General features: G+C 38.0%; 2 protein-coding genes across 2 annotated transcripts in view; one reads left to right on the forward strand and one right to left on the reverse strand.

Moving 5' to 3' along the window:
* The first annotated feature begins 554 nt into the window (after positions 1-554).
* Positions 555-24,285, forward strand: alx4a (ALX homeobox 4a). Its single transcript, XM_079810564.1, has 4 exons — positions 555-1,227; positions 14,268-14,578; positions 19,273-19,401; positions 20,667-24,285. Exons 1-4 carry the CDS (start codon positions 738-740, stop codon positions 20,982-20,984), a joined length of 1,248 nt encoding a protein of 415 aa, XP_079666690.1. The 5' UTR covers positions 555-737; the 3' UTR covers positions 20,985-24,285.
* The window catches only part of ext2 (exostosin glycosyltransferase 2), a 33,228-nt gene continuing 30,975 nt past the window's right edge, over positions 24,145-26,397 (reverse strand). Inside the window, exon 15 of the mRNA XM_079810563.1 lies at positions 24,145-26,385. Within this exon, the coding sequence (XP_079666689.1) occupies positions 26,247-26,385 (139 nt within the window). The 3' untranslated portion in view covers positions 24,145-26,246. The remainder of the gene's footprint in view (positions 26,386-26,397) is intronic.

Raw genomic sequence — 26,397 nt, forward strand, 5'->3', positions numbered from 1 at the left:
GCTTATTGTTAAAACATCAAACAAAAAGATCTGGCAGACCACATAGCCTATACCAACAACGTTACTTTGGCTTGAAACTTTCTATCTAGAATAAATTTTACAGCAATGATATTTTATTCGGGTTTAATATTGCTCCAAAATTGCGTTAAAATATTTAAATGTACAAAAACGGCATATGAAGTCAATCTCGTGAGAGACAAAGGCATTATCAGACTTGGTTAAACAGATAACGTCAAAACGTGAAAATATATTAAACAGAAAAGAAAAGCATAAGATTCTAACAGTTAAACACACTGCAGTGGCTTAAACACAACAAACATATAATGTCTATAGAGCTCGAGCGCGTTTCTTTGTTGGCAGGATATAGTCTTTAGTTAAAAAGCATTGCGAATCAACCATTAAATTGCTCCCTCTGTGTTGCCCTTCACATTCAATCAGTTATATATTTCATATCCTAATGACATTAATGTCATGTGTTAAGTCCCCCCACATATTTCCAACAAAACTTTTTTTCTTCTTAGCAAAGGTCTGACCTCACCCATTCATTTCATAATAACCAAGGAGAGGTCTTGACGTGCGTAGTGGTCTATACCGAGGAGATCTGGGCTGCATCTTCAGAAGACGCATTTTTCGTTACTCCTCTAACCTTAAGGGGGCTTTTTAGCTTTGGGTTAGCTATCCGTTTCTGGAAAACATCTGAATCATTTTATAACCAAAGCCAGCTGCCGCACAAGTCTATGCGTGCGTGTGTGAGTGTGTATTCGTTTGTACGAGGAAGAGGGAGAGAGTGTGAGAGTATCTGTTCGCTTTGCTCTCCAAAAAGGAAAGGGAAAAAAAAATCGCTTGGACGTCTTTTTCTTCCCGAAACTTTTTTTTTAGGAATGAACGCCGAGACGTGCGTTTCATACTGCGAAATGACATCCATGGATTCATATTATAGCCCATCTGCACCGCAAGGTAGGGATCACCAAGCGAACCCTTTCAGGACATTCCAGGCGAGTGACACCAAATACAGCCCCGCTTTCCTGACCAACAAAGGTCAGGCGTACGGGGAAAAATCTGGGAGCCCGTTCCAGCAGGAATGCCAGTCATTGGATGCCACTGCTGGGGAAGGCACCTTTAACAAATACCACCTCTTCATGCAGAGGTCCTCCTGCAAAACTCCCCCAGACAGCAGCAAACTCCAGCAGGACAGCGGACACAACGGAGGGCTCATCGCGTGTTATGGTGAGTTTAAAACGAAGCATTTGTGGCTATGCAGAGAGAAGCGACTTTCTCGTTTTGAGGCAAATACATGCACAGCAAGAGTACAACCAGACTCTAGTGAGCACTGCAATGACATTAATGTTTTTATGACTCTGTTAAGTCGGGATAATCTGCAAATCCCTTCAATAAAAAGTTACAATTAGGTTATTTTACGTGAGAGGCGGTTATTCATATTGATGATCACATCAGAGGAAAGTCTATCAGTAGGCTAATATTTACAAAGCAAATGCGATTGACTTCACAACTTAGCCTACTACCAATATAACTGGCTCAGCTCTCACAGTAACACAATTAGGAAGAGGCATAACCTCCCCCGTTATTACATTTTACCTTTGAAGACTGAATCAAATTATATTTAATGCGATAATCTGAATTACAATTCTTAATACTGGATCTGAAGCAGACAATTGAATTAACACATTTTGGAAGGCAAACGCTACTAATTCTAAACGCTTTTACAAGTTGTCGACGACACATTAAGGATTTTGACATTTTCTCTCACTTATAGCATTATGATTGCAGGCTCGGATCTGTAGGCTATAGCAATATGAAACCCCTCTGGGCTAACAAAGTCAAGACTTGCTGAACATTTTGACTATAGCCTAGGCTACACAATAATGTAAAGCTACTCGAGTGATGGGCTTTTATGTGGAATTAGCTAAAACACATTGATGCGAGGTATAGGAAAATTGCATATAAATGGGCTAAATAATAAATAGCCTAAATAAAAAAATACAACTAAATTAAAACAATTCTTTAAATCAATAGCCTATAAAATGAGGTAGGCTACTGGAATTGGTAGTCATGTTGCAGCTTAAATAATAAACTGTAAAGGCATTTAATCGTCTACAAATGTATCAAAAATATGTTTATTTCAACACGTTCTAGCAATCCGAAGCTAGTGTTCGTGGATGGGAACGGCCCTGAGGACTTGTAAGCTAAGAAACAAACGTTCAAGATTAGACAGAGAGCCTTTCTCAGGATTCCCGTCCTCTGACATACATCACTACAGCATATGCTTTAAAAAAAATGTAATAATACTAATAATACTAATAATAATAATATTAATAACGACCTAGTTATAAAAATATAAAGTCTTAAATATCTAAAAATATTTCCGGATATAGCCTACGGAAGCCAAAGAGTTGGTAGCGGTGGCCCATAATGAGGTTGGAAAAATGTTTCAACGTGTCCATAAAAGTCTTTTGCAAATGTTTGTTTTAGTTAATGCATTTTTAACAATGCACATATTTTAAACTGACACTAATGTGTTTGAGATTAAACGAATTTTATCGACGTAAGAAAAATGTCAGGTGTGCTGTGCGATCAAATAGACAATAAATGGAGCTGTCTGGAGTTTAAAATAACAGGGCGAAAGGCTTATAATCACCAAACAAGTAGTTTAAAAATGCATTGTTATTCTTATTCGAAAGAGGAAATATATTGCCCCATTTAAGAAAAAACCCCGAAGAGGAACACCAAGTGAATAAACAACTAACCTATTATATCATTATAAACAAACGTTTAGAAAACATGATTCGACTTTTCGAAGTCGAAGAGTAAAGCAAAAATTCATCTTCAGACATAGCTATGCTACAATCACTTGGTATTTCTTCCCCCCGAAATGACCAACGCTTGCAGTAGCCTAAATAAAACAGACTTCGATAATCATTCGATATAGCAAAAACACATAACACTGGCTGCAATAAGAAAGGGCAAAACGAATAGGCTGTAGGCCATCTCAATCTGTTATAGGCCTATACGATTAAGAAACGCGTGTCCTCTGAAAACCACAAGACATGGTCTACGACAAGTTTATAAGGGGGAAGAATGCAATACGGATTCATCTTTTGTTGTCAAAAAGATAGGAGTGCAAAAGAGGACATGGCGAATCTATTGTCAGTTGCCACATCGAAGAGGGGAAATAATAATAACAATAATAATAGCCTAGTATTTAATAATAATAATAATAATAATAATAATAATAATAATAATAAAAATAAATAAATAAAAGAAACATCAGTAACACAATAACAACGGTATTAATAGCAACACTTTTACAGATAAAATCGTGATCGGATTGACACTTTCATAACGACGCCATCATCCGTTTACATCTGCAGCTTTCGGGAACGCGCTACATAATAAACGGATGACGCAACGAGATATAGAGATAGGATACATTAGATTTAATAATGGTCTGTTGTGCAGATGTTGTCAAATAAAAGTCCTATTTCCCAAACTATAATTAAAACCTCTCTGACAGAAAAGAGTTGATTAACAGAACCTTACTAGTGAACGGCAAAATTAGCCAATTTAATATAATTTTAACCTGTTTTGGAAACACTTTACATTAACTTCAATATGCCATTATTAAATATGACATGATGTAACTTTAATTTAATTAATAAAGGCCTAATTGAATCTTATAAGTGTTATGACACTTCAAAATATGTACATTAACAAAAAAGACCTGCTACATTATATGATATTTGTTCATTAAAGAAAGTTATTATGAAGTGTTACTCAGTGATGGTAAGAAAACAGTTTTAATCCTCCAGCACATACCATAATAATTAATTGATCTGCTCACACAGGTATAATATTACTGCTTGTAATATGTAGAAAGTGTCAGTGGTAAAGCGATGAATTTACCATCAGCAGCTGGCTTTGAAATATAGCTCACTGTTCATGAAAAATATAGCAAAAAGCGTCACAGTAGAAAACAGAATTTAAAAAACACTTAATTGTCCGCTTAAAATGTCTGTCTATTTAGAGCAGGTAGTAAGTAGCCTACTAATCCGAATCAAGGGTGAGGGAGTGTTGATATTCTTCATTTCCTGCTTTATTCATGACTGTTAGTAAATGGGTTGCTGCAGAATGCATGCCTTTGGTGGCATCATGTAAATAACAGCATCTCCAGAGTCTCAGTTCAAAGGGATAGCTTTTTATTTAATAAGGAATAATGAATGCATCACTGTAATTTATCTAGAGGTTAGTGAACACTGAAATTGAAAACACATTTCATCCATTTATTCATATCTACACAGATAAATGGGTTTATGACTGTTTGTGAGATATTAATATATTTGCAATAAACTTAGCCTTTTTTGAGACAGTAGGTCACTCATATAATTATGAAAAACAAACGTCGAAGCACAAAGAATAACAATTCACTCTGGCGAGGTTGGCCGATACAGATAACTACCGTTCATTAGGGCAATGAAATTACAAAATGTGGTCTAATTTGAAAAAAACATTTTGATTAGCAAATAGTAAATCACAATTTACAATTTATTTAATTGACAAGAGCTTGTTAAAATGTAATGATTCATTCTGCTCTCAAATAGACATCATTACAGCAACTCAAAAAGCGCAACATACAAAGTGTCCTGCCAGAGAAATTAGTCAGGCCAAAAAGAAAGTTGCATTTTATGATGTGTGATGCTTTCCTATAGCTTTCCTATAGCTCAAACAGTAGAGCATGGCGCTAGCAACGCCAAGGTCATGGGTTTGATTCCCAGGGAAAGCAAGAATTGACAAAATGTAAAATGTAAACCCTGAATGCAATGTAAGTCGCTTTGGATAAAAGCGTCTGCCAAATGCATAAATGTAAATGTAAATGTAAATGATGCCTAAAGAGGAATGTCAATAAGTTAGTGAAAGAATTAATAAATAAATGCCTATTTAAACCAGGATACTTATCAGAATCGAGTGTGGCTTACATAATTGTGCAGTCAGACTAACACTTGCATCAATGTCACATATCCCCTGGGCATGACTATTTTATGTCGAAGAGTATGTGGTTTTCAAAACAAGCTTTTGTCTAATTCCTCCTTTGTGGTCAGCAGCAATAACAAAAGAAAACGTCCCTCTTAAAAGGGAGCCCTTCATCACCTCGTCAGTGAAACCCCAATTTTACCACAGCATTGTCCTCCATTGGCTAACATGAACACTAGGATTGTCCCCACAAAAAAAAAAAGATCACTATCTAGGTCAGACATAAACTGAGGGTCACTGTTAATCAAGACTAAGGGAGCCCATGAAATGTTAAAGAATGATGACTTCATAAAACAAATGCCTTCACCATCACAGCATTTGCATTTGCCTTCAGAACTTAGTTTTTCATTTCTTTTTCAGTATTATTGTGTACTTTGGTGGTTGTGTGAATCATTTAGGCTCAAGCTTGCTCTAGTTTATTTCTACTGGCTCTGCTGAGAGCAACAGAAATATACAAAATATTCTTCATAGCAGGTGGGGGAACACAGCATTTCAAGTCTTTGAGAATCAGTGTTTGTGAGCTACAAAACAAATCAGACAAAAGTTGTTGTCCTACTGATCCTTGTTCAAGTGGACTTTAGTGCTCAGTTAATTAATCACAAAAACGTCTAAAAAAAATTAAACGTGCGCAAAATAATAGTTGGAGGTTCAATTTTAATAATAGTGACTTAAAGAGCCTTTTATATTTGTTTGTACGCTTTCATAAACTTTTTTATGCACTCTCATTAAATAGCAAACTATGTTTTTTTGTGAGCGTTTGGCTGATATGATGAATAACTATATGAAAGGAAGTAGCTCAGCTGTATTTCTGTAATGAGCATTCACAAGTAGCAAGAACTTTTTCCGGTTGTAAAACGCTATTAAATTCTGCAGGTAGGGATAAAAAAACTATTCTAAAAATTAAAACGTTCCGGAAAAAATGCCACTTTTTCCAGTCACTTTAAACATACAAAGTAAATATTGCATGCATATATTGACATGCGATAAAGAAAAAAGAAATCTTATAATCATCATTTAATTTGCACAACATCTGAAGTATAGGCTACATTTAATTAAATTATATCAACTGTATGAATTATCACTATGTATTATGCATTTACATTAGTAATAATTTACAATGTCTGTATTACTACACTATTGTAAATTGAAATAATGGTAACATAACCATGGGTACAGTCATAGTGGAACCGAAGTACTGCACAATTTGAGGGGGAAAAAGGCATATTCCCATAGTCCGACTCTGTTGATCTAAGGAGAGGTGACAAGGACATGGGATCGTTTTACCAGTTAGCTCAAAATTTGGCTTTACAGTTTACATTAGCCTCAGTGTGCTTGCCTGAATGCGGCAAGCCGGCAGTAGGCTTCAAAGACAAGGCCTCTTTTTAAACAGCATAATCGAACTCAATAGATTCCCTCTAATGGGTCCTCAACTAGTGAACAGTTGAGCATTTGACCAAAGGTGAAAGCAATTTTTTGAGATGAGCATATGGAAATGTGTTGCTTTAATTCTTTACTATTGACTTGGAACGTATTGATAATATGAAAATGAAATAAATATAGACACACATTCTCTCTTTTTTGAAGAGATAGTTCACAAAAAAAGAAGATTCTGTCACTGACCTTTGTGTTTTTCCCGAACTCTGTGAATTGCAAAGTAAGATATTTTGAAGAACGTTGTGGTACAAACACCACTGATTTTCATCGTATGGACACTTTCTATAATATCATAGAAAGTAAACAGTAAGGAATGAGTTTAAAACGACTTTCCAATTTTAGGTGAACTAACCCTTTAAGCAAAATTAAAAAGGTTTCTAAAGTTTCTAATAATGTAATATATGCTTTTATGCTACTTTAGCTTTTGGCTCTACTGTATTTTTTCTTGACATTATCATCTTACAAGACAGATTAGTTAGGTTTTTACAGCATTCCATAGTGCTTGTTAACTACAGCACCGCTCCAATGTGGTTTCTAATGCCATCCAGGAGATTCCAAACTTTACTGAGAGTTTGGGAAATGCAATGTCATCTGCTAAACAAACAAAACAGTACAATAAAAAAATAAAAAGAGAACGGTACAAGGCAAGCTGTTGCTGATTTAATTCTGTAACCCTTACACCAGAGTAGGCTAATGCCCTCTGAAAACAGAGATATATTTGTGGCCGAAAGAAGACGTTCCAAAAGAAAAGCCACAGCCGAAATCACCAAAATACTGCACTTAGTAGGCTACTTTAACTCCCTATATTTTTCAGAAAACCACCAAATCTGATCTCTCCGTAATCATAATTGTTTGAAAGGCTGCAACCAAGTGGTGTTAGTAAAACCAGGGTTTTGATCTGACCCCCCACGTTTTCTTTTTGACGGTGCATATGGATTCAAACTGCATTTGATAAACACCCTCAGGTTTAAGCGGTCTTGAGTTCAAATACTTTTTGTCCCGACACTCAAAAGGGAGCCGGACGAGCTGAGCGAGCGAGTGATTTATCGCGAGAAGCAGCTTAAAGGAAATGCTGTGTTTTCTTGCCCAGCATGTGCTCTTTGCTGCAGCCTGCTGGGATAAATCGTCCTTCAGGACTAGCGGTGTGTTTGGACTTCTCTGCGGATACCTATCAGATTCTCACTACCGGGCTTTTTTTCAGTCTGCACCAGCTGAGACGCAACTCTCCCTCTGAAACAACTGCTGTCTTGTGCGTGCATAACGTCTTTTGAATGGAGTCACTCAGAAGTCCCCAACTTCAAGAACGAGAGGTGACCCCTAAAACGTAAAGCAAGTCAAAGGAGGAGACGGTCGCTGTGGTTTGGTTGGGCTATGTTTAGAACCACGCTGCTGTTGTCACATCTGCCTTTGACTATGTGATTTGCTCTGGTTTTGCAAATGGCTGCGTGTGCAGACGTTTACTAATGAGGCTCCTTCTCTACTAATATCTTGTGGTGTCACGCTCACAATCACCAATAAAAAAAAATCTTTCACCGTTTCCATATGCCACCAGCCAGAGCCACTCTTCATATCACAACCTATCAATCCTTGCCGTGTCCGTCTGTAAGAGCCTGAAATAATTAGATGGCGGAAGGGAAGTTCAGACTGTTGGCCTGGCTTCAGAGCACAAAGCTGCCTATCACAATTCAATCCATATTTTAAGCACAGAAAACAAACCTAATTACAGATAGAAATAAAAGCTTAGATGAGCAAACAGTCTTCCCCGATTTCCTTTACCATTTGCTTTCAGTCATAATAATGATGAAACCCGGCCCGACTGCATCTTATTTATGCGTTTTAATTTTTAAACATTTTCAGGGGGCTTTGGCATATTTCACCATTAACCCTTCACAGGGACCCCAGGTAGCCTAATTTATAGTGTTTCTTTTATTTGCCTGCTGCTGACCCTAACAATCAGATTCTGTAAAAAAGCATAGAGGATGCCCTGCCGCTTTACAGCTAGTTAAATTACACTTTGATGTGTTCCCCCATTTTCAGCTGGTACTAAATGACTGCCCCTTGTAAAGATCTGACCCTTGCTAACTCACGGGGTCGAGCACCGACATCCTACAAAGCCAGGAACCACTGGCGTCTCCAATCGAAGGCAAGGCACCTTTTTAGTGCATGTAGATCTGGAACCACTGTGCGAGCCATTCATGCATATTTTATGAAAATATATAGTGGTGCCCTTTTCTCTTGATTTATAGGATATATCAAATGGCGACCCATTTGAAGATATTTTACTCTGGAGTCAGAGGTAAAAGTAGATGTTGTAAAGTAGGTTTACAAGCCCCATTCTTGTTACGCATACAGGTGTGAATCTACTCGGGTTAAAATGCCAATTAGTCTCTTTCCTGAACCTCACCGTCTCCTAACCTACAACTGAACTTCATGTCCTTCCCTGGAAACTGATGCCATGGCTCTCTTACCTCATTGCACTGGAAAAGTAAAAGACTTTACACATCCCTTGCTCTGTAAGGAAGGAGAAATGGATGCGTAACGAAATTGGAACCGGTGTTATAAAGGCTGACGCACAAATAACTAAATGGAAAACACACAAATACCATTATATGTCCTCATGGAAAATGTAATAAATAGAAAAACCTCGCTCACCCAACAAGGATGTGCAGGATGTCTACTAATAAACAAGAGAAATAAAATTCCACACACTACCAATGCTCGTAAAAACATACTACATAACATGCGTAATATATAATGCATATACCATTCAAAAGTTTGGACTTAGTTAGAACAATTTTTTTTTAATTAATACATTTATTCTGCAAAGACACCAAATTTAGTCACAATGTGACAAAGACATGATGTTATAAAAGGCTTCCATTTCAATCAAATGCTGTTCTTTTCAGCTTTATATACATCAAAAAAGTTTCCACAAAAATATTAAGCAGCACGACAAAATCAGCATATTAGAATGATTACGCCATTTGAAGTATCATGAGAGACTGAAGAATGGAGTAATGATGCGGAAAATTCAGCTTTGCCATCACATGAATGAAAACATAAGAGACTTCTTCAAAAACATTCAAATCTTAGCAACGCCACATATGTGAATGGTAGTGTACGTTAGACATTCAAAATCATCAAGCAAAACACATTTAAAATGTGTAATGAATAAATCAATAGCAGTGGACCATATATACACTGTGTTATACACAAACATATACCATCACCATTTCACCATGTACAGAACAGCAAACAGAGTAATGGCTAATGCACAAAGTTAAAAAAGTAGCCTAAAGCTATGAGTGTAAAAAAATGGACAGTGAATAGATCCCTTGTTTGGTCAATTTAGGCTTTTGCAGGAAGTGCCAAAAAGTCAGTTTGGGCAATATTCAAAAACTTTCATTCCTTCAGTTCTGCTAAAATAATCTTCAGTCATGCAATTCACTGGAAAATGTAGTTGACTTTTCTGGTATCATCTGTGGTAGATGTTTTTCCTAAAGCCATATATGACCTCATGAAACTTCAGTGTGTCTAACAGCACCACAAACAGCATGACCATGTTCTGCTCTGTATTTTTTGTTGCAATCTACAACCAGAACCCCCCTCAGAGCTCTAGTTCAAAACCTTTTCTATTCTGACAGAAACATTTTGCCGTGAGATTTCTTGTCCAGAAGGCAGGTCATGTTACTCGAGGCAGCCAAGTCTCAGTTCACCTTAAGCAGCGGAGAGCCTGGGTTGAACTCTTGTGGACTACGAGACTGTCACAATACTCTAGGTCTGCCAAAAGCCATCAGTGACACAGGGTATAAACAAGAGCCTTTGATCGCTAGGCCCAGATTTCAAACAGGCTGTCAGCTTTTCCGTGTGGGGGCAAAAGGCGTGAGGCATCTGAAGGGACAAGCTGAAAATATTTATGTTTGAGTAAATACACTGCTCCCACTTGCTTAACAAGATGTGTCAGTCGTGGGCAAGAGGCAATGTGGGAACCATTATACCCCCAGGCCTGGCTCCATGTCTGTCATGGTTGAGCCTATGGTGCCTGGAAAAGGCAAATAGGGAGACAACCAAAAGGAAGCATATACAACCTGCTATGCGGTCAAGAACAGGAGCAGTCCCTAAGGCATATACCTACAAAAGGTAAAGACAGATATGCTTTATTTATCAAGATGAAAGTCTCTACTTTGCTCTCTAAATCTAAATTGAACAACAAGAGTTAAAGGAATAGTTCACATAAAATTAAAATTGTGTCATTTACTCACCCTAATGTCAATCAAAAACGTATGGCTTTCTTTTTTCTGCAAAATGAAGACAAATGTCTCAGCAGCTAAGTTTATGTGCACACAAATAATCCGTTGGATGAATGGCTCTATCAGATTGAAAAGCCTTCATATAAATTCACATTGAGCTCGATTCAAATTGCATTTTGATCAGATTGAAAGGGGTGGTGTATACCTGAAATAATATGATCAATATTTTTTCCCAACTCGCACACGCACAGTGCTCTGATACGCATGTTTACCAGACGCCTTTTACAATAAGTTTACATACTTTTTATTTCATACGAGGTGCAAATTGTGTTTATTTAGGTCTTAGAATCTGGTCAGTGGAGGGAACTGAATATTTACAAAATTATAGCTTTTCTGTCAACTTTCTATTCAGGTATGTCATTAAGGCAAAAACGACATTGATACATTTATAGGTTAGCTTCTGTGACATAATAGCGATGGCTTTCTCTAGTTCCTAATGCGGTAACCGAGGCACTGCACATGCACTTAAGTTTTTTCAGAAAATATAAATGCACACGTAAATGAAAATGTTAATCGAATTGCAGAGTTTAGGATTCCTATAAACAGAGCTTTATGAATCTGAAATAGGATTTGATTCATTGACGAAACTTAGCACATGTAAACATACCTAGATTTGTTTTTGTCCATACAATAGAAGTCAACAGTCACCAAAATAGTTCCATTCCCAAGATTCTTCAAAATATCTTTTGTCTTTCATAGAAGAGTTTTGGAATGAAACGAGGGAGACTAATTTCGTTTTTTTGGTGAACTATCCCTTTAAGAGAGAGATGCAACCAAACGTTAAAATGTCATAAAAAAGCTGGTTCCATTTTATGGAGTGTTATATATCAAGATAATGTTTTTCCCTAGGCAGAGTCAATTTTCAAATCACTGACACCACACAAGATTCACAAAGCCACAAACCGTTGTCTTGATCACAGTTCACATGGTTACTGGCAACTGGCAAAGAGTAGAACTTGATGGAGGAATGAAAGGCTGGTTGTGCCAACATGTTTTGTTCCGCACATTACCAGGGAGAGAATAACCACATGGACATTTGGGCTTGTGCCTAGGGGCAAGATGTTTAGGGCATGTACAATTCAGGGCCGTGCAAATGGTTTCAAATAGAGGGAGAGTTAAAAAAAAAAAAAAAAAAGTGCAAAAATGATACTTCTGCCTCGTCACTGGGGCAGTACCTTCAAAAAGGTACACGTGTGGCTTATATACAATAGATGAATTGTTTACTCAAAAGTTGAACTTATGTCATTATTGTCGTTCCAAACCTGTATGACTTACTTCTTTGGAACACAGAATAAGCTATTTGAAAAATATTTTAACCATGCGATGAAAGTCAATAGGGTCCAAAACAACTTTAGACCCTATTGACTTGCATGTAATTTCAAAATACCCTCTTTTGTGTTCCACAGGAGAAAGAAAGTCATACAGGTTTGGAATTGCATGAGGATAAGTATAAGTATTGGTGGACTATGCCCTTAATATAGAACTTTTAGATGCTAATATGCACCCTGTTGGGGATAAAATACAAAATTAGTACTTTTGAGTGTTCTGCACCAGTGACAAGCCGTTGACAACTTTTGCACAATTCTTTTTCACTGTGTGATCAGCAGTGTGTCCAGGGGCACCGCAATACCTTAATCTGGCTCTGTACACTACCCAACATGGTTCTGTGAGGAGGTGTACTGTGCTGAGAAAAGCATGTGTGCCAGTAGCATTTACCCATCTGCCCCTCAGCTCAAACCCGAGAAGGCTTTAATCGAGTCTCACATTAGAAAATGAACACATCTCAACACTGCATCACCTAAAATAACTTTCTGTCACTGAGTGCTGAGCTAAAGTAAGACATAAAGCTCAGGGTCGCCACTGGATCACATAAGAAGGGAACATTCCCAAAGGAACTCTAATCCAGCTTTACACCCTATTCCTCCTTGTAGCCAAGTGAGTGAAACAGGGCGAAACGGCCAAAAGTCTGCCAATACAGCAATCAAATTTGTAAGCGTTATGATTTGAGTGAGCCTGCCAGTCTTTGTAGTACAGCTTTTCCACAAAGCACAGACAGGTAATGAGCACTGAGAGAGAGCTGGAGAAATGACCTAATGTACTGGAATCCTCACATTCATTGATCTGACTGAATTTATGACCGGCACGCTGACTGGGGTTTCACAGCTGAGCTGCTGTGTGTTTCCAGTGGCTTGACGCAGAAAATTACCACTCTGGAGTCTTGTCGCTGGGCTAGTGCGGCCTCATTATGAGCCAAGCGCCATTTTGCACCCTTGCCACAGACCGTGTGTATGTTTGAGGCTGCGCTCAAGCAGGGCTGCAGTCTTCAGATTGTGCACAAGTGGGAAACCTGTAATTTTCTATCAGTCTGCAATTACAGCCACAGTGTCAGTTTCACATGAGCAGCTGATTTATGAGCTGAGACTGGCAGCCGTTACTGCCGAGAGTCTAACACCAAGCCACGGAACCTACATACTCTCATTCCACACACTCACTACAGACCCAATTAAGAATAATCAAGATATTGGGAATGAAGAACTATGAACGACAACACTACATTGCATGCAATATTATATTAAATGGACCAACATTATAGCTAACACTTAGATAAGATACCACAGGATTGTATCATTTGTTAACATTAGTTAATGCAATGCAGGTATAATGAACTTACAACGAACAATCCTTCATTAATGTAGGGTAGTTTCTTCACTTCTGATGCTTGATAGTACATTTATTATTAATTAACATTAAAGTATTATAAACAAACATTAACTTATAATGAACAACAGCATATTAAATTAACATAAGTTGTAAATATTGTTCATTGTCAGATCATGACACCCAAATGTATTACCTTTATTGTTCATTTCCAAACATCACCGTAAAAATAGGGATTAAAAATTAAATTACACCGGGTTTTAATGACTTTAAACCCCTCTGTGTGTTACTGTACTGTACAATCTAAATATTTAGTTAATAGAAGAGATTTTTTGTAATTCCAAAATTTTATCATATAGATATATAAATGACATACAATTTTATAATAAAATTAAATATAATACACATAACCGCAAACATTACTTATTAAAAAATTAACATGAAATATCAAAACTGTGCCCTTAATCTCAAATTAATTCAGAGGGATTTACCCTTATAATATAAATCTACAGTAAATCATCTGAACAAAAATGTCAACAATGTGTGAAAATAAATGCAAGTTATTGCAAAGTTATTCCAACACTTTATCCAACGTAACTGCCCACTGGAGTGACTTGGGATAAAGAACACAATGACAATAGGAGAATTGTTGTTTAAAAATGAGATAAGAAAATGATTTTTTTCCCCCCCAATATTTTGGTGATCTAATAGCAAGTCCTGTACGGTTCTGTAGAATTGCTTGCCTCACATCACTTTCATAATCATATGTATTCAAGTAATGCACATAATGACCCTTCGCAAATGTCTCTTTGTCTACAGGTAAAGACAGCACAGGGCTGACAGATTCTGAGTTGCCCCAAAACAGTGATCCTGCAGGGATGGATGGCAGCTACCTCAGCGTAAAGGAGTCAGGAGTGAAGAGCCCCCAGCAGCCAAACTCAGAGTTGGCTTCTCCGTTGGACAAGGTCGAGGGAGAGAGCAACAAGGGCAAGAAAAGACGCAACCGTACCACCTTCACAAGCTATCAGCTAGAGGAGCTGGAGAAAGTCTTCCAGAAAACACACTATCCCGACGTCTACGCCCGGGAACAACTCGCACTGAGGACTGACCTGACAGAAGCTCGTGTTCAGGTGTGAGCCCCTTCAAACTCCACATACCCATCACCAAATTCAATAACATGTTTAGAATAACATTTTACCATTAGGCTAGATCAACAATGAAGTCTCTCTCTACTAATTTTAGTCCATTTGAGCTTTGAAAAACGAGGGATCCAGCAAATATAGACCAACAATGCTGTTGCTAAATAATTGTTGCTAAAAGAACAGCGACACCAGGAGGAAGAGTGATTACACTCAGTGCAAAGATTATTAAATGTAAATAGAGAATACACAGGAAAAAGCTGTTGAAGTTGGCAGTCACAAGAGATCACAAAGTTAAAAAAAAGGGGCTTTCAGATTAGACATGTCAGGGTCTGCTTTCATCTCGAGCCTCTACCTGAACCTCTGAGCCCAGCTGTATTAAACTCAGCCTAGGTCTGGAAAACCAGAACCTTTATGTGACCCACCCCCACCCCTACATTTGCATATAATCCCTTCAACACTACTGCTGCATTCCTGCACCAACAGACTGACCGGGAGATCCCTTTACCCGACCCCGAATGTGCGCTTTACTTAGAAGCCCTGGATTTACACTGTTTGTCTTTCATTAATGTCCCACTCAGGAAAGAATGTGTCCCTCCCTGCTCTCAAGGGTAGGTGAGAGAACCTGGCCTGAAGCTCCTTCACATGGCGAGGGATGCTTATGACTTATACCCATGCACACGACACTGGATGTTTCCAATTATTCTTTAGTTATAGCCAGAGAACCACAATGGTTCAGTTCCAGGGACAATGAACTCTGCCAAACCTTTTTGGAACTTACAAGTGCAGCCTTTTCTCTTCTACTGTCTACTTTGGGACAGCACAAAAAATTACCTATTTTTACTGTACATTACCCTAATGCTAACCATAACATTTTTTACAGCCACATAAAAAAAAAAAGAATTATTCGTTTGGCAAAATGCAAGCTTAGGTAGTTGCATGTGCGCCGTCACATCGTTTGCTGGACCCACCCCTCCCACCCTTTCTTTTCCCAATCAATTCCTGTTGCTTCTTTACTTATGGAAGGCAAAAAGTCCCATATAATAATAATTCTATAAAGAAACAGTACTTTGTGTACAAAACAGACTAAATCAACTAAGCAGTAGTGTAATGTCTACACAAATTGGCTGAGATGGGGGGGGGGGGGGGGTTTCTTTGCCTTTCTAAAAGAAAGATCTGATAATATTATTAATATGCTTAAAAGTCAACTTATTCCCCAAAACATTTAGTTTGTAATGCATACATGTATTAAAGCTTCAGTCCGTAACTTTTTGTGGTCTCTAGCGATTAATAAGCAGAACTGCATGCGTCTTGCGGAAGAACATTGCAGCCGGAGCTACTTCTCTCTGTTTATGTCTATGGCGAGTCACGCAGGGACTGTGCTCCTCCGCAGCGGCTCCTACCAGACCGGTCTGAAATAGTCCCAATATAAACACGTATTATAAGTATACCTTAATGATTCAGGGTTAGACAAAAACATGTTCATGTTGTACATTCTCATTATATAATTTTTTTATAAATCTTGAACACAAAAAAGTTGCGGACAGCAGCTTTAAAAATTATATTATATAATATATATATATATATATATATATTTATATTATAATCAATTATAATATTATATATATTATATAATATTATAGTCAAGGAAATAAAGATATATATATATATATATATACACACACACATACACACATCAACAATGATCTGGAGAAAAACTGTTATCTCAAAAAAACATCCAAATGTAAATCACTAAAATAAAAAGACGACAACTTAAAATAAAATGAAATACTGTTGGGATGAATGGCTGATTATCGTCACAACATCGTTTATGAAAAAATTATGCTGATATGCCTTGCCGATATGATAACGCATGATAAGTGCCTGCAATAACTCACGTGTGCATTTATGTCATGAATCACAAGCATAACACTTGTAAATTAAATTATTTTATATACAGTTTATTAATATGTAATAGCATTTTATCAAATGGATGATGAAAATAACTTGAATCCAAGGAGTTCTAAAATAATTTTTATTTGAAGTAAATTTGAAATGATTTGACTGAAATTGATTGAGCTTTTTCTTATTATAAAACATTTATTATACTCTATTAACATTTATTTATCTTGAACAAGAAACATTTTGGTAAGGAGACCTCAGAACTCTGAAACCAGAATGAAAAAAAAAAAAAGTTGTTGCTCAATACTAACGGAAATGAAAAATAATTCATTTATAATTCTTGCACGGGACATACTTGGTGTTGTTTCCAAGCAAAGGAAAAAAATAAATGTATATCGGTATCGCCTATTGGGCCGTTTTTTTGTTTGTTTTGCCTCTTGGGCAATATTGGCATATTGGATATCGGCAAAAATCCAATATCGGGCATCCCTAAAATATTGATGCTTTAATTACTTAAAAATAGAATTAAAATGCTAGAAACATTACTTCCTATAACTACAGTTCTGGAGGTCAAGAAACAACAAAAAAAGAATGATTCTGAAGTAGAAGAGGTGAGCTTGAGTGACAGCAGAGGCAGACCATCAATCCTTAAAGCTACTCTGGACTTCAAAGCTGTTTTTTCTGCCGGGTTTAGTTCAGTGTTTCTGTTCTTTCTCCCCTGGTGCTGGAACATAAATAAAGCTTCATAATAAGCCTCTAAGCTGCTTTAGCTGTCAACGTCTTTACCAATTACTGTGTTACTAGCACGCATGGACAACATACAAAAGTTTTTTTTTAAAGACTTTTTCTACTATGTTTCTAACAGGTGCTGGTCAAAATTAGTTGACTTGTTAATGTTGACAGACTTGAACTCATTCGGCAGCTACCACTAAAGGGAAAGAATTATTAAAAATATTTTAAAGAAACCAAAACGCACAACCAAGGTTGCGCCAAGCACTTTTGACCAAAATAAAGATCCAAATAATTCCCCATCTTTGGTCTCTCTCTCCCTGTCAGTCTAGTTTAAAGGTGAACTTTTGGTGTAAGCATTATACAACACAAATCAGCATTGGCTCATCTGTATGAGAGGTGCAAGGGAATCTTTCCACCAATCGTCTACATGCCTCTACTGGGTTGGAGAGTCAGATATGAAAAGCCAGGGGCTTAAGAGTCAGGAAATTAAACATAGAATGAAAACAAACTCCATTTTGAACTTTCTTCCATCTTTCTTTTCGATCTCACAACTTCCATGCTTAGATTTATGAAGGGGAAGACAGTCTGAGAAAAAGAAAAATATAAAAACAGGAATAAAAATTCTGTGCAGACAACGCATATTAAACAGACGTCTTCGCATTCATAGATGCCCAGATAGTATCAAAACCTAGAATCATTCCAAAATACAAGGATGCAAGCGGAGACCCAAAAGAGTGATGGATGCTCTGAAAAAAATCTGTGCAAAACAAATGTTCTTTTTTCTCCAGGCAGTTAAGCTCTACAAACATATGATGTGGAGCCAAGGGACACTGATGTCCACCACCACATTAAGTGCAAACAGAGCTAAGGTGCTATCAAGTTACGCTGAGAGATAGGCTGACATCTTGCTGGCAATGGATGCAATAACCACAAACTGATTGACCAAAGAGCCATCCCCAGATCCAAGTTCAAACTCCGTGACGAATCAAGATTGCAAGACAAAAGAAAGTCTCAGTTTGAAAAAAACAACAACTTTCCACTCCACAAATCAATAAACAGATACTTCTAAACAGAGAAGAGCAGGGATTAAAAGAATGGAATTTTGGCAGCTCTTCAGACTGCGAACCATGAGAAATCACTTTGTGTAATTTGTTCTCTAATTCCCAGATCTCTAAATAACCATCTATTCAGGGAAACAATGCATATTTCTATAGAAAAGCAAAGAGGGGGAAAAAAGTGAAAGAAAGAGCGCAACTTGCCAGATAAAATACAGTACTGACTATTTGTTAAAAGGATCATTTACCCCAAAATTATAATCATCTCATGTCATTCAAACCTGTGTGACTTTCATTCCTCTGTGGAACACAAAAGATGATATTTTAAAAGGTTCAAAATATATGTATTTGTGTTCAGCACAAAAAACAAAGTCATGCAGGTCTGGAATGGCACAAGGGTGAGACAATGATTTTCGTTTTTCAATTCAGCTTTTCCTTTCTAAAAGCTGAGCAGCAATCTCCTAATCCATCAAGGCAAGCGTGTGGTGGTAGTGCAGGAGGAAGAGTGACACAGTTCTTCGAGGCCTCTGGCCCCGGTGGGTTCCTGCTTTCCCCTCCCTGCCCCCTGCTGCTGCTGATGGCTCTGATAGAAACGAAACTCAGAGGAGGCCATCACAATCTGTCAGCTCCCACAACATCAAACAATGGCCAGGTCTCACCAAACTGTTTCCAGGAAAAGATGCTGAAAAATAATACAGCCGAAGGGCTTCCTACATGAGCTCTAGACTTACAACTAAAGTGACAGTCTCTCTAGGCACCAAAAAACAACAACAACAGGACATTTGATACCAAATGAGTTAGAAAATGTGTTCAGTGCACATACAGTGTAATAATAGAAAGTTTGATAATCGATGTTTATTACTGGTCAATAAATCTCCACTAAGAAAACATTTCCTCTCAATGATGTAACACCACAAGTGGCCAGTTAGCATGAGGTCATTTAATCACTTACTAATGCGATATCCTCATGATTAAGGGTTGATGTCTTGCTTGCAGGTTTGGTTCCAAAACCGCAGGGCCAAGTGGCGGAAAAGAGAGCGTTTTGGACAGATGCAGCAGGTCCGGACACATTTTTCCACCGCCTATGAACTGCCTCTTCTCACTCGGCCTGAAAACTATGCTCAGGTAATAGTGCTGTCTCCAGTAATAGCTGAAAGTCAAGGAAATATCAGTAATGAATATATTAATAACTCTGATTAAGGATGGAAATTGTATTAAGAAAAAAAGTTTCATTCCATTAGCAGTTGTTTTAGTAGAGAGTTCTGTTCATGGATGTCTTCAGGGAGAATTGTTATTTTTTATTAAATGTAAATCTTTTTAAAAGATTCTCACAAAAGATGCGTTAACACAGACTTTTTAGAACTCTTTAACTATACATTACATCGTCATATGAAGAACCAGTATCTTCACTGATTTAAGTCATTCAGTAGTAAACTATGCACTAATTTGACTCCAATGACTCGAGTCATTTATTCAGGAACTGACTATGCTTTATGTTTTTGATTCCGTAAAAGGTACCAGTTCATTCACTCAGGAATCGGACTACACTGGTCACACTTTCTGTTTTGTACTGTATATTTAGTACTGATGTTGCGGCGCCACTTACGTAGTGCGGGAAACCCTGTCAGAGTGTTGTATTAAGAACACGTGTGAGAACTTATTAGAATGGACGGTCATAGTCATTTTTTACCTTTATGATTATTAAGTTTACTTTTTAAAAACTTGAAAAGCGAAATATTGGTGATGAATTTCAAATGAAAAACAGTAGGAAGGCAGACAACCGACAATTTCGAGACCTAAGGAAACACAATGTCGAGGTCAGGTCAGACCAGGGCTGTGGCCGAGGACGACACGCCTTCACAGGAGAGCCAAAGAATCTCCTGGATTTATTATGAATATGTGGCCGGGTCGGAGGGCAGGGGTGGCTCTTTGGGGAGCGCGCCTGCAGCTGTGGAATGCAGCTTTGCTCACATCTGGGGCATCTCCCTGAGAGGGCTTTCATCTCCCTCCACAGCCCTCCCTCAGACCCCCACCTCCCCAGGCTCAGAGCAGAATACAGCCCTATCAATTCACTCTGTGCTCCCTCCGCTCAGCAGAGGAGGTTACTCTGGGTGTTGAAGGAGCGTACAGAGACAGGCATTCCTCCTCCACACTAGGCAAGCAGCTCCCACTCAGTACGGGACCAGATGAATGCCCCACAGCTCTTGATAAATCTCCACATCGAGTACCACTGAGGATTCTAGGCCTTCGCCAATGCAATATTTCAAAACAAGAGGAGTCAGACTTGATAAATGCTCTCAAGACTATAAGTTACATTAATGTTATTGATGCTGAGATTGCAGAATGTAAATGCACTATACCTTAACCATCTGCATTTGACTTTGTTGCAGATTCAGAACCCTTCTTGGATAGGCGGCAGCAGTGCGGCATCTCCGGTGCCAGGCTGCGTCGTTCCCTGCGACTCAGTCACTTCCTGCATGCCACCTCATCCACATGCTGCTAGCGGAGTGTCTGACTTCTTGGGTGTACCCAGTCCTGGAGGTCATATGGGACAGACACACATGGGCAGCTTGTTCGGGAGTCCAGGCATGAGCACTGGCATTAATGGGTACGATCTAAACATGGACCCTGACAGGAAATCTTCCAGCATCGCCACACTGCGAATGAAAGCTAAAGAACACAGCGCAGCCATCTCTTGGGCTACATGACTCCCCCAACTGTAGGACGTTATCTCTGAAGTCCCTCAACAAACAAGAGAAGGAGCAGCAAATGTGAACATCAGTTAGCCACCGAAGCATGACCTGGGATCAAGGAGTGCGTGGATTGACAAAGACAAGAAAAAGTAATTGAGAAACCATGAGATTCATTTCGATTTGAAGTCTAGAGAGACTAGGGGAAATCAGAGATCATAAAACTAAGAATGTTCTGGCTTTAAAACAAGAACGAAATAGAAACTTGACATTTGAATGCATACAAGAATTAAATGAAAAAGGAAAAAGAAAACCTGCACTTATCCGCCACTAGTGTCCCATTTGTAAACACGCGTAAATTTATCAAAACGCATCTGGTTTTGTTTCATCTCAGCATAATCAAAACCTGTTAAATTCTTGTTCTGTCACAGACTCCTTTTCTAAATATTCAATTTCTGCCTAGACAGTTCCAAAGGACAAACAATACAGTTTCTCACAGTAAAAACTTTCCCATTGCAGCCTTTATCCAAACGTAGGCTATATACAGTAGAAATCACCAGTTCCTACTATAAAACCTGACAAAATCCCTCATTGAACAATCACTACTGCTACATTGATTCATTTGTTCATAATAAAGAAATTGTCCTTGTAGAAGTCGGCAATTTAAGATATGTATACTACACTTGCAGCTGTTTGGCAAGATTCAACAGCAGCATGCTCTGAGATACAAATCTTGGATCCATCATACCAACTGTCAAATTGAATGTCAAACTTCACTAAGAACTACAACCTACAAAAATAGATAGAGAAAGTTTTGCTTTCTTTCTGTTTTGAAGATCACAATATTCTTGCATCTTTTTAACTGTTTAGTGAGCGTTTGTGCCTTGGCTACTCTCCCCTCATTCTCCATGTCCTGGCTATAAATTATGTAGTGTGGGGCTGCCTGAAATTTGAGCCATGCTTCATTATTTTTTTGGCAGAAGTCCTCATTGCACCATCTCAAATGAAACGATCCACTTGCCAATCTAGGCATCATCCACTATGGCTCTGATTGGGTGGAAGCAATACTGGGCATGTAATCACTGACACTGCCATGCACCGAGGTGACAGAAATATAAATCGAGCACCATTTCAAGGTACTGCGAGCGTTCTGCTTTTCCCGAGTCAGATTTAGATCAGGTAAAACAAAGCTGTTTGAAATCTAGAGCTGAATCTGATACATTCTGCCCTTTTGAGAAGCCATTTCTAATTTGTAAATGAGAACCACATTTCCTTTCTTTCATTCTGCTGTGCAGCTTATCTGGATCCCTGGAGATACGTATATATACACACAACCTTTTTATTATAATACCAGAGGAGTGACCTACCTGGTTTGGGGGGGGTCACAACATAGAATCGTGTTCCATATCGAGGTCTTTTTCAGACCGACTGAAACTAGGCATCCATTACTTAATGTTTTTAAACAAAACCCTAGCCAAGTAGCCATAATGCATTGGACACAATATCATGTTAAAATCACTTTGTAAAAGAACCTCATTACATAAAGTTAATTAGAGGTCACCTCCTTCCTGCTGCTCAGTCTTGTGCTTCATGGCCTGGATATATGATATGTAAAGTGTTGGAGCTTCGTGAAGTTCGAGCCATGCTTCATTAATTTTTTGGCAGAAGTCTTCATTGCATCTCATGACTGAGCATCTCATCACCCAGCACCAAGGGACCTGTTGGAAAAAACAATGATAATGTTAATGTGCTAAAGCAGACCCATCCTATCCACCAGAGTAGCAGTTCAACCTCCAGTTCCTCCAGCCCCGTCCTGACATGATTGCTTTGGCCTTTAAGAGGTTACTGAGAGGGTGAAGTGACTATAGTGTTCCGGTGTTCTGGGAAAGGACAATCCACACAGCTGTGCGCGGGGTAAATGCAAAACAAACATGCCTCGCACATGCTTCCCTTCAGCTGTCATGGCTCTTCTTTCAAAGCCCCATGCTGAACAGGGCCCGGCCTGAAAGCCCGGCCAAAGCATCAGCCCTCAGTCCGTGCACACCCATGCTCTCAGGCAGTCTTTTTAATTAACACTGAGACATCTGCAGAGAGGGATTCTGTGACAGAACAGAGCAGCCTGGGCTCTGTGTTAGCCTATCTTTAACTATTGTGGAGCCGGGAGGGGCGTCGATGAAGCTCAGGTCAACACTATCATTAGTTTATGTAGTATCAGCACACACATACACTTACCATTAAATGAGCTAATCTGCACATAACCGAACACGAGTCATCACATTTGCTTTTAATACTCAAAGATAAATCACAACTAAACATGTAAAAAGGTCAAGACGGTTCTGTAGCGATTGTACAAGAACAGATTGTTCTTGAAGGAAATGTTAATTGTTAAGACAGTACCTTGCAGATGCCTACGAGTTACAGAGATGCTTAAGTCTCTGTCCCATCTCTCAAAACTTATACTACTGAAGTAGGCATATCCAAGTGCTAGAATAATATAATGCTTTGTTTTGTGTGTGGTCGCATGTACAGTTTTCTTTGGATTCCTTTCTTGCATAAAATACCCTTGGAGCCGTTCTTTTGTAAAAATATCCTTATTAGAAATATATTATTTTATGTGTGACTAAGGGTTCTGGCTTTTGTTGTATTGTGGGTCTAGGGATAAAACGCGATACATTTGGGTTTTTGGTATGTAAATGAACCTAAAATAGTTGTGATGGCTTTAAGCTAAACATATGGCTTTTGAATCATTTTGAATAATTATTTACTTTTGAAGCTTGTTTACGGTCTATATATATTGTGTGATTTACAACCGTAAGTTATTGCACTTACAATTTTTTTTTTTTAATTGTTGGAATTGCTTTGAGAACATCTGATTCAAGTGGAATATCACTATAAAATATGTGTACACAATCAACTATCAAGTACTGTGAGAACATGACAGTGAAGTACAGAGGGCTGCTAAATTGTTTAAAATCTGAAAAAACTAAAACAAATTGTATATTTTGTTTAAATTTGGCCTAAAACCTCTCAAAAATCACAAGTATTTTGCGAATACTGATTTTGAGCAAGTCACTCTGCACCAGGACATCTGACACACTGTTCTCAGAACCTGATATAACAGCCATCTTACATTCAAGACATATTGAAGACAAGTTCCTGTTGGCTAGAGATTGCTTTTACTAGGCTCTCCTTTAATGGGTTAAAAACAGCCTACATTTAAAAGTTTAACATTACAAGTGCTGGGTATTCTACTATGGATGTTTAATTTCATTTGACATTTTCTGTGTGCTCATTTTTTGTGTTTCTCTAAATCCAAATGAATAAAAAAAAATAATACTAAATATCCCTGTGCAATATATTATTACTAAATGCATTCATACATTTCAATCCATGAAGTTTATAAATCTAAAAAAGCAGCATGAAACAATGTGGGCAAAAATCCTGAAAGCACCTTCTTTAACTGCTGATATTGAACAGTTTTAATAAAATTCAACTTCATAAACGGCAAAGAAAGGTTTGCCCAAACAGGCATCGCTTTATTAGTAAGCGTGGGATTTTGGACAGGCCCGAATACTTGACTTTGATGCTGAGCTCAGAGATAAATGCTCCTTCTCATACACATTTTTTATAAAGTATACATTTTGTAATGGTGACTTCTGCACTCCTAACAGTTTTGCCTAGAGAGTGTATAAAACGCTTCACAAGCTGAAGACAATCTGGCTCTCTGGGTGTAATTGGTCATTCTGTGACATTTCCAATACTTAACACGTTGCTGAAACTTCCTTACTAGATTTTAATTTTCTTCAGGCAGAAAGAGCCAGAACAGGAATAGATTTCTCTTCACAAGTTCACTCCCCATGAGATGAAATGAATTTATCTCATACATGCAGGCTCCTGAACCTAAATCACTCAAAGCGCTCAGACATCTGCTTCTGGGCCTAGACAAGAGAGGCATCTGGGGGGAAAAAAGAAGACAATTCATCCAAAATCTACACTAAGTCAACATACCATCGAATTAGGGATGAGCATGAGAACCCGAAAACTCGGAAGTGACAGGAATGAAAACACAATAACGAACACATGAAAACTTCAGAATATTTCACACCAATCAAATTCCAGTATGTGCCAAATCTGGCCTCATTTTTTAAATCTGTGATTTGTTTGAGCTTAGAAAAGGATGACAACTTGTGTCAGCAAGGTGGAGCGCAACTGTTGAAACCAAATAAAGGATCTAATAACAGTTTTTAAAATTGAATCCTAAAAATGCAGCACTCAAATTATGAGACACTGTAAAGTCAGCAAGATGCAATGTAAAGGCCAAAGGCACATTCCTAACAACTAAAAAAGTACTTAAAATGACCAAAATGCACATCCCTACATTGAGTATTTTAGTTATTTTTCACACTGTTTATTACATAATACATCTTAATGTAAAAAAACAAACAACAAAATAATTCAAAGGAAGAAATGAAGATACCAAAAAGAAATGTGACTAGAACACATTATGAATGAATGAGTTCTTTGCAATATCATGGTATATAACCATGTTGTTATCATCTGTACAGTATATAAAACTCTGCAATAGTGTCTTTTAATATCTATTAATACACAAAATATGCTTTAATTAGACAGACATAAGTTTAACTAAATCAGGAACATTTACCTAAAATACTTTTTTTTTTTTCCTCCAGCAACATTCAAAAAGTCAGCAACGGAATATAAAATGAAATGTCAAACTGATATAACTCAAACTGTAGTATTAAAATCACTATCAGTGACTGTGCAAAACAATATCCCATGTACAAACTAATAGCCCATTCCCAACAGTCCAGATATTCAGTTAAAGTTATGCAACAATTTGTTCAGCATAATGCACGTCATTAAAATAAAAAAATAAAAAAAATCACATTAAACTATAAATGTAAAATTACATTAATATATCCTCCACTGTTTCCCAGTGGGCTGTGGTACTTCTTTATGTGTTCACTTTCCACACACAGATATACCATCAACCACAAGCAAGGTTTCAGTTTGTGATTGACAGACAGACCCAAGCTCTGACCCGTCCTCACAGAAATCATCAACCGCCTTGATGTGTCGTCCTGTTTCAGCAACTGTTCTCAAGAGTCAAAACATGGTAATAAGTTATACAGTGCGTCAGCTCCCATCACACCACCATTGAAACGGCACTCCTCAAAAGTCATTAGTTCAGATACAGAATGAGAGGCCCAGAGCCTGTTTGAGAGATGAAAGTGGTGGGAAAGGGTCATTATGGTAGTGTCACAGACTACCAATGTTGGGGAAACTTTTGAGTTTCTCTGGGAAGTCATCTTTATAGAGTACAGGATCGGCACGGTGCTCGACAACCTTCAGAGGCATGGTGCCGAACACAGAGGCGAATTTGTTTATGCACTCAGACCTGGAAAGGGAA

This window comes from Gobio gobio (assembly GCF_949357685.1).
Source record: "Gobio gobio genome assembly, chromosome: 2".
NCBI lineage: Eukaryota > Metazoa > Chordata > Actinopteri > Cypriniformes > Gobionidae > Gobio > Gobio gobio.